This window comes from Coturnix japonica, chromosome 11 (genome assembly GCF_054131305.1).
Source record: "Coturnix japonica strain WE chromosome 11, WE-NBRP24, whole genome shotgun sequence".
Lineage (NCBI taxonomy): Eukaryota > Metazoa > Chordata > Aves > Galliformes > Phasianidae > Coturnix > Coturnix japonica.
Window position 1 is genome coordinate 22,709,145 of NC_140673.1, and position 13,776 is coordinate 22,722,920.

Here is a 13,776-nt window from a genome sequence, read left to right on the forward strand (position 1 = left end):
AAAATCTGATCTATTTCTATACAAGAAATCTAAAAGATAAGTGCAGTTTTATTTCTAAAGCTCTGAAGGATTTCAATATCAGCTAGAGATGAAGACAAATTTGGTGCTGCCAGAGTATCTTGTAAGGATGAAGACAACAGCCAAAATACCTCTGAAACACACAATCTTCTTACCTTAGTTCACGTGCTGAGCAGTTTGTTTTCTCAAGAGAGAGAATACATAGAATCTGGATTCTTCATTAAGATGAAGAAAACACTTCAATCACATATTTTTAAAAAACTTACAGGTTCTCTGGGACCCCACAATACCATTAATTCCTGAAAGAACAAATGGTCCTCAAGCAAAAGACACCAAAGTACTTTATGTTGGCAACTTAACTGCCTAAGGCACAGTAAAGATCTAGACAATTTCCCGTAAGATGTAGGGATGAAGACGGACTACAGGGCAATATGAAACTAACTCATTTCCACTCACTGTAAGCAAAGATTCAATGCCTTTGAGCAGTAATGCTATTCTTGTCCAACCATTACCTTTCAGATTTTAAAATATTCATAGTTTGGATTAACATCAATATCCATGTCTTAGGCAAATCTTACTGCAGTGACAGAGTTCCTCCTATTTTTTCAACACATCACCACCAACCTCTGTTTTAGCCTTCATCTGTTAATCTTTAAAGTGCCCTTAATCAGTCATCTCTGACATTCCTATAAATTCTCCATTGGACGTAACACCTTAGCAGTCATTTTTCATTCTCAGAAGGCAAATAAGAAAAACAAGACTTGAGGTTTTGGGTCACATGAACTGTGCAAAATAACAGATTCAATTTCTAAATATTTTCTTGCACACTGCAGACAACACTTTGAAAAGCTCTGCAGTTGTAAATGGAGCTTGGTTTCCAAAACATAAGATTCATTTTTGGTATGTAACTATCAAAAGTTTCACATTGTTATTTATTTATTTATTTTCTGACAAAACATCTGAAAGATCAAGTTCATATTTTCATATTTTCAACTCTTTACACCAAGCTGTGATCGCCCTGAGGAAACAAATCAGCTGTACTACCCATGGTCAGGACCACAGTGATCTAATATCAGAACTCCATTCTGAAGGGAAATTGCTTTTAAATGGATTCTGTTTACCATGAATGAACTAAGAAAATTAATATCAAAGTCTTTATCATGTACTGCTTCTATTTAATTCCAGTTTCTGTAGTAGCTTCATTACCTACAAGATGGCTACAATGACACCACCATCAGAAGGATGACATATAATTCCTGAAATGGATTAAACGCCTCCTTGGTCTTCATCCACAGTACATGTTTGTCATCAGACAAATTTAACATCAGATAGGGTATTTTGTAAAAATAAAACTGTCTAGAAAGTTAAGTCCATAATGCTAAAGAATTCTGAATGAAAACTTTGGGCTGAGCCTAGGAATTATGTTCTTTGTGATAGTGTCACGCAACTGAGAACTTTGCAATGTGTGCTCAGTTCTCAGACTGTTCTCTGCTGCCACAGTATAGTGCTCAGCTGCTGCTTAAAAACATGAATAAAAGGATCGTTATCAGAGAACACAGTTATTTCTATGTATCAGTATGATTGGTTGCTACATAAGACCTCTTTTGAGAACTATTTAAAATGCTTTAAATTGTACCTTATATTTCATAAGAAATGGTGTGTGTGTGTGTGTGTGTGTGTGTGTGTGTGTGTGTGAAATCAACAACAAAACACACCAGCTTACAATTAAGTACCAATGCTTAACCAATGCTTAATCCAGTAGCTACATGGTTTATTTGTTATTTTAAAAGGGAGAGTAACTGGCTCACACGTCTTAAAATTTAGTCCAGTGGGAAATGAATAATATTAGGAAGTTATTTGAAATCACTTCTATCTCTCCGTAAATTTGCTTTATTATTAATCTACAAGGAGTGAACAAAACCACTAGCCATTGGTTACCAATGACAGGAAGAAAATTCTTCTCATATCCTAGCACCAGCTCCCTAATTCAGCTCTCAGCCTCAGTGTACAGTAGGAAAAGTTGAAATGTTAGATAAGCAAGCCTTTGGGAGCTTACTGAAGCAATCACTTTACAGGAACTGAAATATAAATCATCTAATAACCAGATTCATTTACATTCATACCAGACTGGAAACATCATTATTCCTTGTTACTTTGAAAAAAATACGCTTGGCCAAAAACACTGAGATCCTCTGCTCAAAGTCTAGGATTATACTTCCTCCCCCCCCCCCCCTTTATTCATGTTGTTATAGTGCTAGTGCAAGATAATGGCTATACATTAGGGCACTGAGTCTTTATCTTGCAAAGTGTTGACTGCTCTGACCTTGGATCTAAAGGCCTTATTAGACATATGTGGTTTGATCCCATGAACTTCACCAGGACTATTTAACAGGCTTAAGTTTATTTCTGTGTTTATGTGCTTTTTCTGCATCAGAATCATAATATTCAGCTTGCACAAATTATATGAACAAGACTTAGCCTAAAGTAATTAGATTTTAATGCATTATATTTACATTCCATATTTACCATAAAGCTAAATCAATACATAGTTCTTTCTTTGGTTAAATTAAAAGGGATAAATTCAAATCCTTTTACCTAAGCAAACTCTAACACTGTTAAATAAGCCTTCATTCCCAAGATCTCAACTGTACAGATAACATGGGTCAGGCTAAAGATTTTTTGGGTCTACAGTTGAAGAATATACATTAAAATATAACTCTGTTCTCACACATATATTACACAACAACTGCACTGGAGATCTAAATAGAAGCCAACTAAAACACAGACAGAATGCCATCAGAGTCAATGCAGTAAAGAGTTACTTGGCAAACGCTGCTAATAGCACCGTGTAGCATAATTTCCCCTACATTCAGTATCACTATATATATGGTAATTATTGCTTAATGCTGTGCTGGAAAAGAGGGAAAACAAATTTCTGTAAATGAGACTGAAAGAATGAATGTAATCCAGGCAGTTTGATGGTTTCCAGGGCCATGCATATCTCCAAGATATATTTATATCTTTCAGAACAAGTAAGTAAGTCTTAAAATTATTAAAAATAAAAAAGCTTTACATTGGTGTATATATTTCATTCCAGATTCCCATTTTATTTATTTATCATTGAAATAACATTATTTCCCAACTACCAACTGAAAATGGAGTTCTAACGACCAAGTCATTAAACTCAGAATGTAAAGGAGGTGGACACTGTCCGCAGATGCTTACAGTTGCCCATATCTGAGGGTTCAACTGACTGCAGACAAAGAAAGTTTGCTTCCTATTGGGACTGCATCATTTATTCATGAAATGAATAACTGTCTTCTTGCATTCAGGTGTTAACTCAGGTATGTCAGGATGCCCAATTCGGTACCTACATGTTTCTACTCCAGGTTGAAGGTCTCCCTCTTTTCTCCACATGACAAATAAATTACATATTATGCCACCTACTTTGAACATGTGGATGTATGTATTAGAAGATGAAACAAATAGGAGCAGAGAGTCATAAGTAAGAACAAAGAAAGGTGACAGACTAGAATATAAAAGCAAATGAAATGACAGTGGGATGAGGCACAGAAAAGAACATGACAATATCTTCTGTGGCCCTGGAATTTCAAAGGCCTAACAGTTATTTTGGATTTTCCCTTCGTAACAGAAAGAAGCAATGGAAAAGAATGGGAAAAAAACACATAGAATAAGTTACATTTAAAATCTCAATTATAGTTTTGGGATAACATCCATATTATGAATAATATGGGAAAATCAGTACTAAATGTGTACATAGATACATTGCTGAAAAAAAGAGTACATGCTCTAAGCATATGTGTGGATGCAATTTTGCATTCTAGATAAAGAGTAGTTATGTTTATGGTGTTTTGTTTTGCTTTTAGCATTACTTCTGTGTCCTATTTCAGGCCAAGTAAATTACCACAAATTGCATTTAGACGACACTTCAACCCAGTTGTAGTCAGATCCATTGAAAAGTATGGAGTCTGATACCAACATGATTTCCAAGGCATGATACATCACAGTAAAGCCTATGACTTCTCTTATTATTATTTTTTTAAGACTAAGACTATACTTTTATAGAACCATTACTACGTAATCTAACACTGTACATGGAAATGAGAAATTTAACCTTAGAAAATCTGTGTATTTTCTCTGCTTTGTGCTTTAAAATGGTCATAAGTGAACAGTTAAAAATGGACCAGTAGAACCGATTAGCTATTTTTACTGCAGAACCCAGTAGTTTAGACGTCAAATAAGGGATATCTGATCAAGGAACCTGCAATATGACATTGGCTGTGCAGTTTTACAGTCCTGGGGCCTGATTCTGATTCACCGTGATACCACCATGTGAAGTAACTGACATAAATTAAAAGAATACACTGAAGTGGTAGAGTTTCAGAATGAAGCACCTTGTGCTTCAATCTGTTTAACTCAGTGTCTCAAGTCTGACTTTAGAGATTGGCTCACTTACAGGGCTCTGCATTAGACATATTGCCTTCTTGTTTTAAAATATGTATGTTTAATATTTAATTTAACAGAATTCCATATACTAGTGCCTGTGTACTGCGGAAATCCCTTTGAGGCTCGTGGTTTTTATGTGCAGTTGCAATACTCCTCAAGCATAATTTGGTAGCACCATTGCCTAATGGGGTGAAAGGAAGTATCTGTCTACAATTAATCTTATCTGTCTTCGAAGCGAGCAATAAAAACATCACCAAGCCAGTCGCAATTTGTAGGAGCCAGCCTCACCAATACTTATTTAATTTAGAATGTGTGATAGTGTAATGCTAGTAGAGGTACAGGTCTCATCAATCGTCCACACACTTCAACTATATACAGTTAACTTAGACCACCATCTCTAATGATACTCAAATGCTTTGCCAAGTCTCCAGTGCTGTTTATAACGCCACATATACAGATTATATAAGTAGTAGAAATTGAGCTTGTGTTTATATTTTCAAATAAAATAATGAATTATTTTTCATTATAGTATGCTGTACAGTATTGCCTAATATCTGCCAAGATGACAGACTCATCCATAACGTGCACAGAAAACAACTGCACAATCTTTTTTGAATGCTTAAGGATTTTGAACGCATGATCTGCTGGGACAATCCACACAAAGTCTGAACTTATCTACAGGCAACAGTGGCAGAATGAAAACAGCAGTTTAAATGACACCTGGGTGGCCATCATAGTTAGCTTGCAGGGGAGACTATTTTCGAGATCATTTGGCACATCCAGAATGTGGGATAGCTCTCTGAAGTAAAGCATTTAAACATTAAAAGGTCAGAAGCAGAACAGCTATGTTATCCATTCACACTGGCAATGGGAATCTTTGCCATTTGGCTCTGAACCACTTTGCCATTCTGCAGCCTAATGACAATTACATGTCCCACACTGATATTTCACTTTCAATTTTCATAGAATTAGTGAAAGCATTTAAGGAGTTAATGGAGGCATAGTACTTTCTTTGGAGAAAATATGAAATTAGATTAGAAATTAGATTGCCTTGAAAACATTACATGCAGGAAAATGTGCACTCAGAAAGCCTTCAGGAGAAATCATCTGAGCATGGTTTCTTGTGACTAGCATTTCACTGTTCCACTACGAAGGAAAAAAATAATCACATAGATCTGTGGCAAGATTCTGTTGTCTACAAGAGGCACAGTTCAAAACTTCATAATCGAGGAGAACTTAAATTGTTCCAAACCATTCTCCATCCTCACAACCTTAAACTAACAAAGGGAGCTGTAAAATCAGCTGGAACAAACAAAAGGCACTAATAGCTGTGTGGCGTTCAACAGATATTCCACAGTCTTCCCCTAACATGCTACCGTGATTCAGTCACACACCCAACAGAAGGACTTCAGAGTTTGTCCTCAGAAGGCATCTTTAATTTTCCTTCCACCATGTGCTACCAGGGGTATCGTACCTTCACCAGGAATAAAGCTTTTAAAGGCCTCGTTATGCCAATCTGATTCATCTTATCTTACGTAAGGGGGCCAGCGCGGAGATGGAGCTCTCTTTTTCAGCTCTAAATCTATCCTATATGGCACGCAATTCTCTAAAGTACAGTCAGCTTCTCCTTTGATGAAGTACTGTGCAGTGAAGACTGAAGGAGGCTGTTTTTCACCATTTAAAGATGTATGATAGCAACAAAGCTCTATGTTAAAATATTTAGCTCGCAGAGAACTTATGGAAATTGTCTATTCAAGCTCAGCAAAGACATTAAATTACCAAGCTGTTCTAGGACAGTTGTGTGTGGAGAAAAGCCAGAAATGCTCTGAGATTGCAATGTTACTCACAAAGATTACAGCATGAGCCTGATTCAGAAGATTTTTATACATATCAGCATGGTGAGCTGCAAAATGTTACCATATCAATTTCTGCAAAACATACTGTGTGTGTACATATAGATATAAAATCAGGACTTGTACACAGCACATTTCCTGCCACGTTTTGAACGGCATCTGTTTGTTTAGTTTGCTGAAATATGAAAAATAATATTTAGCAACTACTGGCAACACAATGTTAACACGATTTAAGAGTTTAGCTCTGTCTGTCAAAATGCAGATAAAAGACAAATCCTTCTATCTCAGTGTTTTAATCAGTCAGATCAGGGTTTTGATGAATATGCAAATGCGACTGTTTATATACTATTTTCAGAGTGAAAGGAAACAAATTTGATTTCATTATAGAATTAATGATAGCTCTGTCCCCTAAGATTAATGAGTAAAACCCTACACACATTAAAATGATAGCGCTCCTTCTTCCCATCCTCTGAAGATTTTACTTCTTTCTTCCTTTTTTTTTTTTAATTAAAAAACAAATATCCTCATGCCTTTATAATTGTTTGTCCCCCTAATTGGAATGATTAATCATTAATGTCAGTTCAGAGATACACGACAGTCATCTTTAGAGCACAATCTGTGCTTAAAACACAAAAGGGTTAAGAACAAAATTTTCTTGTTAATTTTGGATTTGCTCTTCTCTGTAGGTTGAACAATGAGTTTTATGACACATAAGGAACTCAACGACCTGACCTAATGGTGGAAACTTGTTCTTTATTCCAGAGCGGGTTATTCATGTGATTTTCTTCTCATTTTCACAATATATACTGGGATTCTTTTTCAAGCCTGAGCTGCCAGGATCAGCAGCCTTCATAAAAACTGCAGCTTTCATTTTCTGACACACGGATACACTACAAGTTTGGACCAAATCAAATCTCAGAGAAGAGATTAAGACTGTGGAACATGTGCACTGCCATGTCGGAGAAAACAGAAGGGAAAAAAAGAAATAATCAATTTCTTTTCTTAATTTGAAGATTTCTGAATTGATATGGCAGTGGCTGAGTCATGATTTCCAAATCTTCAGGACAGGAAACATTTCAGAGAAAGGTTGTAGCAAATTCTGTTCAGCCTTACCATAAAACATCCTTCCTGCACCAGAACTGTCATATTTCATTTTTGTGTGGGCACTACAGTCTATATATTGAGAGCACTAAACCCCTTTCAGCTAAATATACCAAAAGCAAATATTCTTAGGACTAAATAAAATAAGTTGCTTTTAAAATGTTTTTGCATTACTTTACCAAGAAAAGCTATATTCTCATTCCAAAGACGCTTATTTCCTTTTGAATAGAAAAGCTTTTTCCATAAAGACAAATGGATAGAATACTCCAAAAATCACATTTCTTCAATAAAGCTGTTTCAGTTCCATCCTCTAGAGGTCAATTGATCCTACATAGAAATTTTAGCATTGCCTTGCATATTACAAAGGAAATAGTTGACATGAAATTAAATTAGCATTTGTCTATATTTCATCATGTGGATAAAGCTACTCTATGTGTCATTGACAACAGTAAAACAAATATGAGTGCACACCTCCCTTTGCAGGTATGACTATTCTCTGTAAGCACATAAAAGCAAGCGTCCATAATGAAGCCTGCTGGCTTTGGCAAAAATGCTTATTACTTACCACACTGAGTCCTAGCAGTTCTCTGCAAAAATAATCCATGTTCCTCCTCTGTAGGTTGTCAAGATAGTGCTGAAGGCGTGTATAGGTGTAAGGGTAGCAGTAAGCAAATTGATAAGTGTCATTCTCACGGTCAAAGCAAAAAGCAAATGACATGACGTAGTTCTTCCTGTGGTCCGGACAGCGATAGTAATATACGTTTTTAGAGGGTATTCTTTGCCTAAAAAATAAAAGCAACATATACAAATCAACATATATATGCTCATAAGAAATCCAAACTAAAATGCTGTCTGAGTTTCCTAATTCCTCTCATGTAAATTAAGTGAATTAATTTTAAATAATGTGGATCCCAGAGCCTGTATTTCAGAGCACTCACACACAAATTCCATGCTTGGGCCTGTGCTAGGCATGGCTGCTGTGCCAGGTCTAAGCTTGTAGAGCCACTATAGCAAAAGAGAGCTACACACAGCCAGTCAAACAAAAACCCAGGAAGTGATGAAGATGCATAGGCAGCCGAACTGTGTGTTCCTTTGCTATCAAGGTTGTGCAAACTCATAGTGTTACAGAGGTTTCAGCCAAATTTCTGGCTGGAATGTGGCTGAACCTTTTCACACAGGTCTGGTTCGTCCATGCACAGGCAAGGCATAATTGGTAAAGGTAGTACAAGTATATAAGCAGTACATAGTATAATAAATGCATGATATACATGTAGGCACTAAGGAGTTATCCCTCTTAGTAGTCAGGGGATGTATCAGCACCTAGCCAATGAATGGAAGAAGAGAGAAATTCTTAAGGGAAAATAAAAACAAGCAAATAAACAAAAAATTAGGATTGGGAAAATAACCTAGTCCTAAGTTGGAAAGTGAAAGAAGAAAGGGTATTTGGTCCTGTTCCAAATTAGATTGCTGCCCTCCTTGAGAGTTCTGGCTTATAATGCTGACATGATAAAACTTAATATACATGATGGTAAATAATTATAGTGCAGACATTTGTCATTGCTATTAAGCTGGTATCTGTTTAAAGAATAAAAAATATCTGCCTGACATCTTTCACACAACTTGAGTTATTCTTTAATTTCTCGAAGGAAATGAGTAATCTTTCAAAGGTGCATCAAAAACTGTTTCTATGAACCAGAAGAGTTCAATATTTCTATTTGCATCCCTTCTTCATTACATGGATGGATTTTCCACCTTTATTTAGGCAAGAGATTCTATAGTCATGCCATGTACTTGTAATTTGATGTAACTAACTTACCAGTCCTGTTTGGCAACAAAACACTACGGTCCTGCAGACTCTAACTGATTCAATTACATAACATTATAAACGAGTCTCATCTAATGATTGGAACAGATCTCAGCTGAACTAGGATCACAGTGAGGGAAAACGTAATAAGATTTACAGACAGCAGTAGTAATGCATCTCTTTGTAATAGTTCCGAGAATTTGGTCTACTGCAGAGCATCAGTTATGGCCTTTCACTGCTAATATGGAATGGAGGACAAAAGCCTCTCATTATGCAGAAGTACGCTTGCCAGTGAGCAGCAGTTAAGGAATCTGATCAGCAAGAATCAGGAGCTACAAAGAGAAACATAAAGGAGTTGAGATGTTCTTGAAAAAGTGCAGTAAAGAGCCAGTGATGCAGTCAATTAGACTTGAAATAAGAATTTATCTGCTGCTTGTATGACTCTAGTTCTTGAACTTTCTGGGCTTCAAGAATTTCCTTCAGCATTTTTTGTTTTAGATAAGATATTTGTTTCTCATGAACATCTGAAAATGATTGTTTAAGCCACAAATGCAAAAGATAGAGGGACAAAAAAAAAAATCATATTTTTTTTAAGTAGCATTAGGGGGAAAATGTCACCAGCTGTGTGCATGCAGTGCCCTAACCTAATAGGTTTCTCCAGTATCTTAACATATTTCTATCATTCACCCTTACTCCAGAGTGCTATAGGACATCCCTCATTTGAGCTCAAATCAAGCAGATGATATGGCACTGGGTAAATGTATTCTAGCTCCCAGTCCTCAAAACGTAATGCAAGTTTAAACAGTATGTTGCTGAGTTGTTGAACTTTATTTGTTTCGAAATTAGCATGGGAGAAATAATAAAGGACAAGCCTCACTTTATGAAATAAAAAATTCATGTAAAATGTGACCAATAGCAGGAAAGTCAAGATTTTAGAAAGGCTAATGCTAATTGAAATTCATCTGCTGATAGTTAATGTTTAAATGACACGTAGTTCTCCTTGGTTCAATAACTTTCTACTTTTAAGCAAGTTGAAGACAACTTTGTTAAAGTATTAAAGGCACTTTTGATATTTCGTTCCCTCCCTCCTTCATTATAGAAGCTAAGCATCTGTTTTATTATCCACTTTGACACATCACTTTATGGCTGCATTTGGCTATTATGGCTAATCTTGATGTCTAGGACATCTGGTATTGACATTTCACTATCTGGTGTCTGACACAACAGCAGAAAGCATGCTCAGTTCCTAGGTTTAAATTCACCCTCTCAGGGCAGGAAGTGCCCAAACTCTTAATTCAAGCCATATCTTCAAAAAATAATTATAATAGTACTCCTGTCACTGCTAATCTATTTTTATCTCTCCTAGCACTTTGTCACTGCTAATCTATTTGTGAGTCATATAGAGAAAGAGAGTTAGTGTTTAGATACCAACAGCACATCTTTACACACGGGAACCTAATCAGATTGAGATCTTATCAGGGAATTAAAGGGGGGGAAAAGAAAAAAAAAAAAAAAAAAGAAAAGAAAAAGACCAGGGGTGGGGGAGGAAGAGAAAAAGAAAGAAAAGAGACATAGTGCTAGATATCACCAACTGAGTTTTTTGATAACGAAAAGACATTGCTCAGTTCTTGAATTAACCTTTGTGTCCTAGACGCACTATTGTTTACTCTTTCCCTTTTTTGTTCTATGCCTTCTGGAAAAGGACACCCACACACTGTGGCAGCAGCTGCTCCTATTAATTTAAAGCTATTACAAAAATTAAAATTAAACCCAATTACTTTGGCTGGTTTATAGCCGGGGAACGGCTTAGTCTGATTGTTCCCTCTGGTTATGGACAAAAACAATATTCCTACCTAAAGGCAGCTGCCAGTGGAATACTAATGTATGTGGGCCTGGCAGGGACAGATCCAGACTACGGAGTGTTACTGCATTTCTTACCAGAGGAAAATATCTTATCGTGGATCTGGAGAAATGCACCAACTTCTTACACCGTGAGTCACAATGAAGTTGATTTGTAGTTAGAGGTAGGAAAGCAAAACGATAGTGGAAAGCTTAATACTCAGATTTGTCATTTGCATTTCCAGGCAGCTCACGCGAAGAAATTCACCCTGCTAATTGATACACAACTGCCTGGATTTTCTTGCTTCTGAGCAGTTATTTAAAGGAGAACCACCCTGATTCCAAGCACAGACACAGAGCACAACATGCAAGCAAGTCACTTCCAGTCTGTCTTCAGAAATGCATTCACAGAAATGAAGCTTAATATTACACATCATTTTGAAACAAATTCAGACTGCTTGGATCTTATCTGACAAGGAAGCTGTCCCAAGCCAGCAGACATGCTACTCTAAGCATGCAACTACATGTGCTCTTCCTATATGCTTTCTTCACTGCTGTCACAGAATCACAGAATTGTAGGGGTTGGAAGGGATATCAAGAGATCATTGAGTCCAACCCCCCTGCCAAAGCAGGCTCCCTACACCACGTCGCACAGGTAGGCGTCCAGGCGGGTCTTGAATATCTCCAGAGAAGGAGACTCCACCACCTCCCTGGGCAGCCTGTTCCAGTGCTCCTCCACAGGTCATGGAGTAACAACATAAGCCGCACTTTGGCAGAGTGCAGTAAAATCAAACTTGTTAGTTTATCACCAGACTGAGGTCCTTGGTCAGAGTCAAATCCCTGGTAACATCAGAAGCCCCAATATTTTACCCTTTGCTACTATAGTAGACAGTAAGGAGCACTACGCATAACCCTATTGACTCCACCCAAAATACTAACCATAGTATTTGGACCTAGATGTCCCTTTTATTAACTGTAAGAAATTCATCCAACTCTGGAGAAAATATAAAGAAGTCAAAAATGTACCGCAAACTTTTCTTCTGGAGGCTGCCTTTTTAAACTACAGGCCTTAACAAGTCCTTTCTCTGTTGGTGTAAGCCATTACCTTCTATCTTGCTTATTCTTGTTGACAAATGGAGCCAACTATTTTCAGAATTCCTGGTGAACTTGTGACAAAATAAGTTGATAGGTCTTTTTTTCTTGCACAGAATTTTGTATTTGATTTGCAGAGCTTGGAGTGACTGAATATATCAGGTGATGTTCAATATTTTTTGCAGAAAACTGAATGGTTTCTGGCATAGTTCAGTTTCAAACACTGCAAACCATGTCCTGCTTTTATTCTTGTATTTATCAGGGGGAAAAAAAAAAAAGGAAATCTAGACATTAAGCATACAGTAATTCAAATAATAATGAACTGATCCAAGACTGCTTGTGAGCCTGTATTCTTTATAACTTCAAATGGAAAACATTGAGTTTTTCACTGTATTTTTTTTCTTAAGCTTAATTAAATAAATGACCACAATAAGAAGGCACATGAATTAATTAATTAATTAATTAATTTTTGGAGGGTGGATATCTGCATTTTAAACATTCATAGTAAATATGTCATTTGGAATACAAAAATTGAAACTGAGAAATAGGTTCGTGTGAGAAAATGTGCGAATAACTCTCCATATTTCATACATGCTTGGATACTTTCAAGGGGAATGTATTAAGAAAGGTTTTTAACAAAACTGTATCTCCAGCACAGTGCAGTGTGAAGTAAAATTGAGCAAAGAGAAATAATAAATGGAATGTAGCAGCGGGAAATGTCCTTTGTCCTGTGTTTGTGGAATACCTTACAGAAACTTGTTCCCTGCCCATGGGCCAGTCTTCTAGGTCCCATGATAATAGCAGTCACCAAAAAATATAACTAAACTACTTTACATAAAACCAGAGGGAAATAGCAGAAATCATTACTCTTAAAGGTGACAAATAATGGCTGAGGAAAGTGCATACCTTGTGGGAAGCATAATGAAGCAGTGCATTAGGGTCAGCAAGTGAGCCGATCAGCATCATGAGATATACAGCAATGCTGAAAACCTGTTCTTGGGCTCTGCCAAAAATGAAATCATCACCCTTTGACTCACTAAAACAAGCATAACTTTATAAGTGGGAAAGCTGCTAAATTATGACCTGGCAAGTAATAATTTTTTAAAAATAACTGAATGACTCTTTTAAGCAGTTTCACATAAGACATGACAACACTGATAGAGCTGTTGTTTCAGGGTCTCCAAATCTTAACATGGTTTTTTGGAGGTTCTTTTCAGTGTTGCCTACCACTTATAGGTCTGTGTTTCCCAAATACAAAATTTAGTCTCTGAGGTCCAGACTTGACACAGGGACGACTTTAGACAAAACACTTTCATATATCTTAGGGGAGCTTTTGGTTGCCAGCAAAATCCAAAGTCTTTTATGAGAAGCAGGTACAAGTGGGGTCCCTGATAGCAGAACAGCAGACTTACTTCTATGCACCCTCCTGCCTACGTTATAACCAAAGCTATACTCCCTCTTCCATCTTTTGTTTATTCCGTCCAGTTGCTAAAGATCACACTGTAGTGACTTTCCTCGGATCCACTGGTTCAAATACTGTAATTATTCTACAGAAACTCTGTTTTAAACCACAGGGATAATGAATGGTGCTGTTATTCTCTT

The 13,776-nt window shown here is 36.8% G+C and overlaps 1 protein-coding gene across 3 annotated transcripts in view; it reads right to left on the reverse strand.

Annotated features, from left to right (window-relative positions):
* The window catches only part of LOC107317605 (BEN domain-containing protein 5), a 799,506-nt gene that overhangs the window by 479,590 nt on the left and 306,140 nt on the right, over positions 1-13,776 (reverse strand). For all 3 annotated transcript variants that reach the window (XM_015870494.3, XM_015870491.3, XM_015870490.3), the window contains exon 5: positions 8,005-8,221. In XM_015870494.3, coding sequence (XP_015725980.1) covers positions 8,005-8,221 — 217 coding nt within the window. The remainder of the gene's footprint in view (positions 1-8,004; positions 8,222-13,776) is intronic.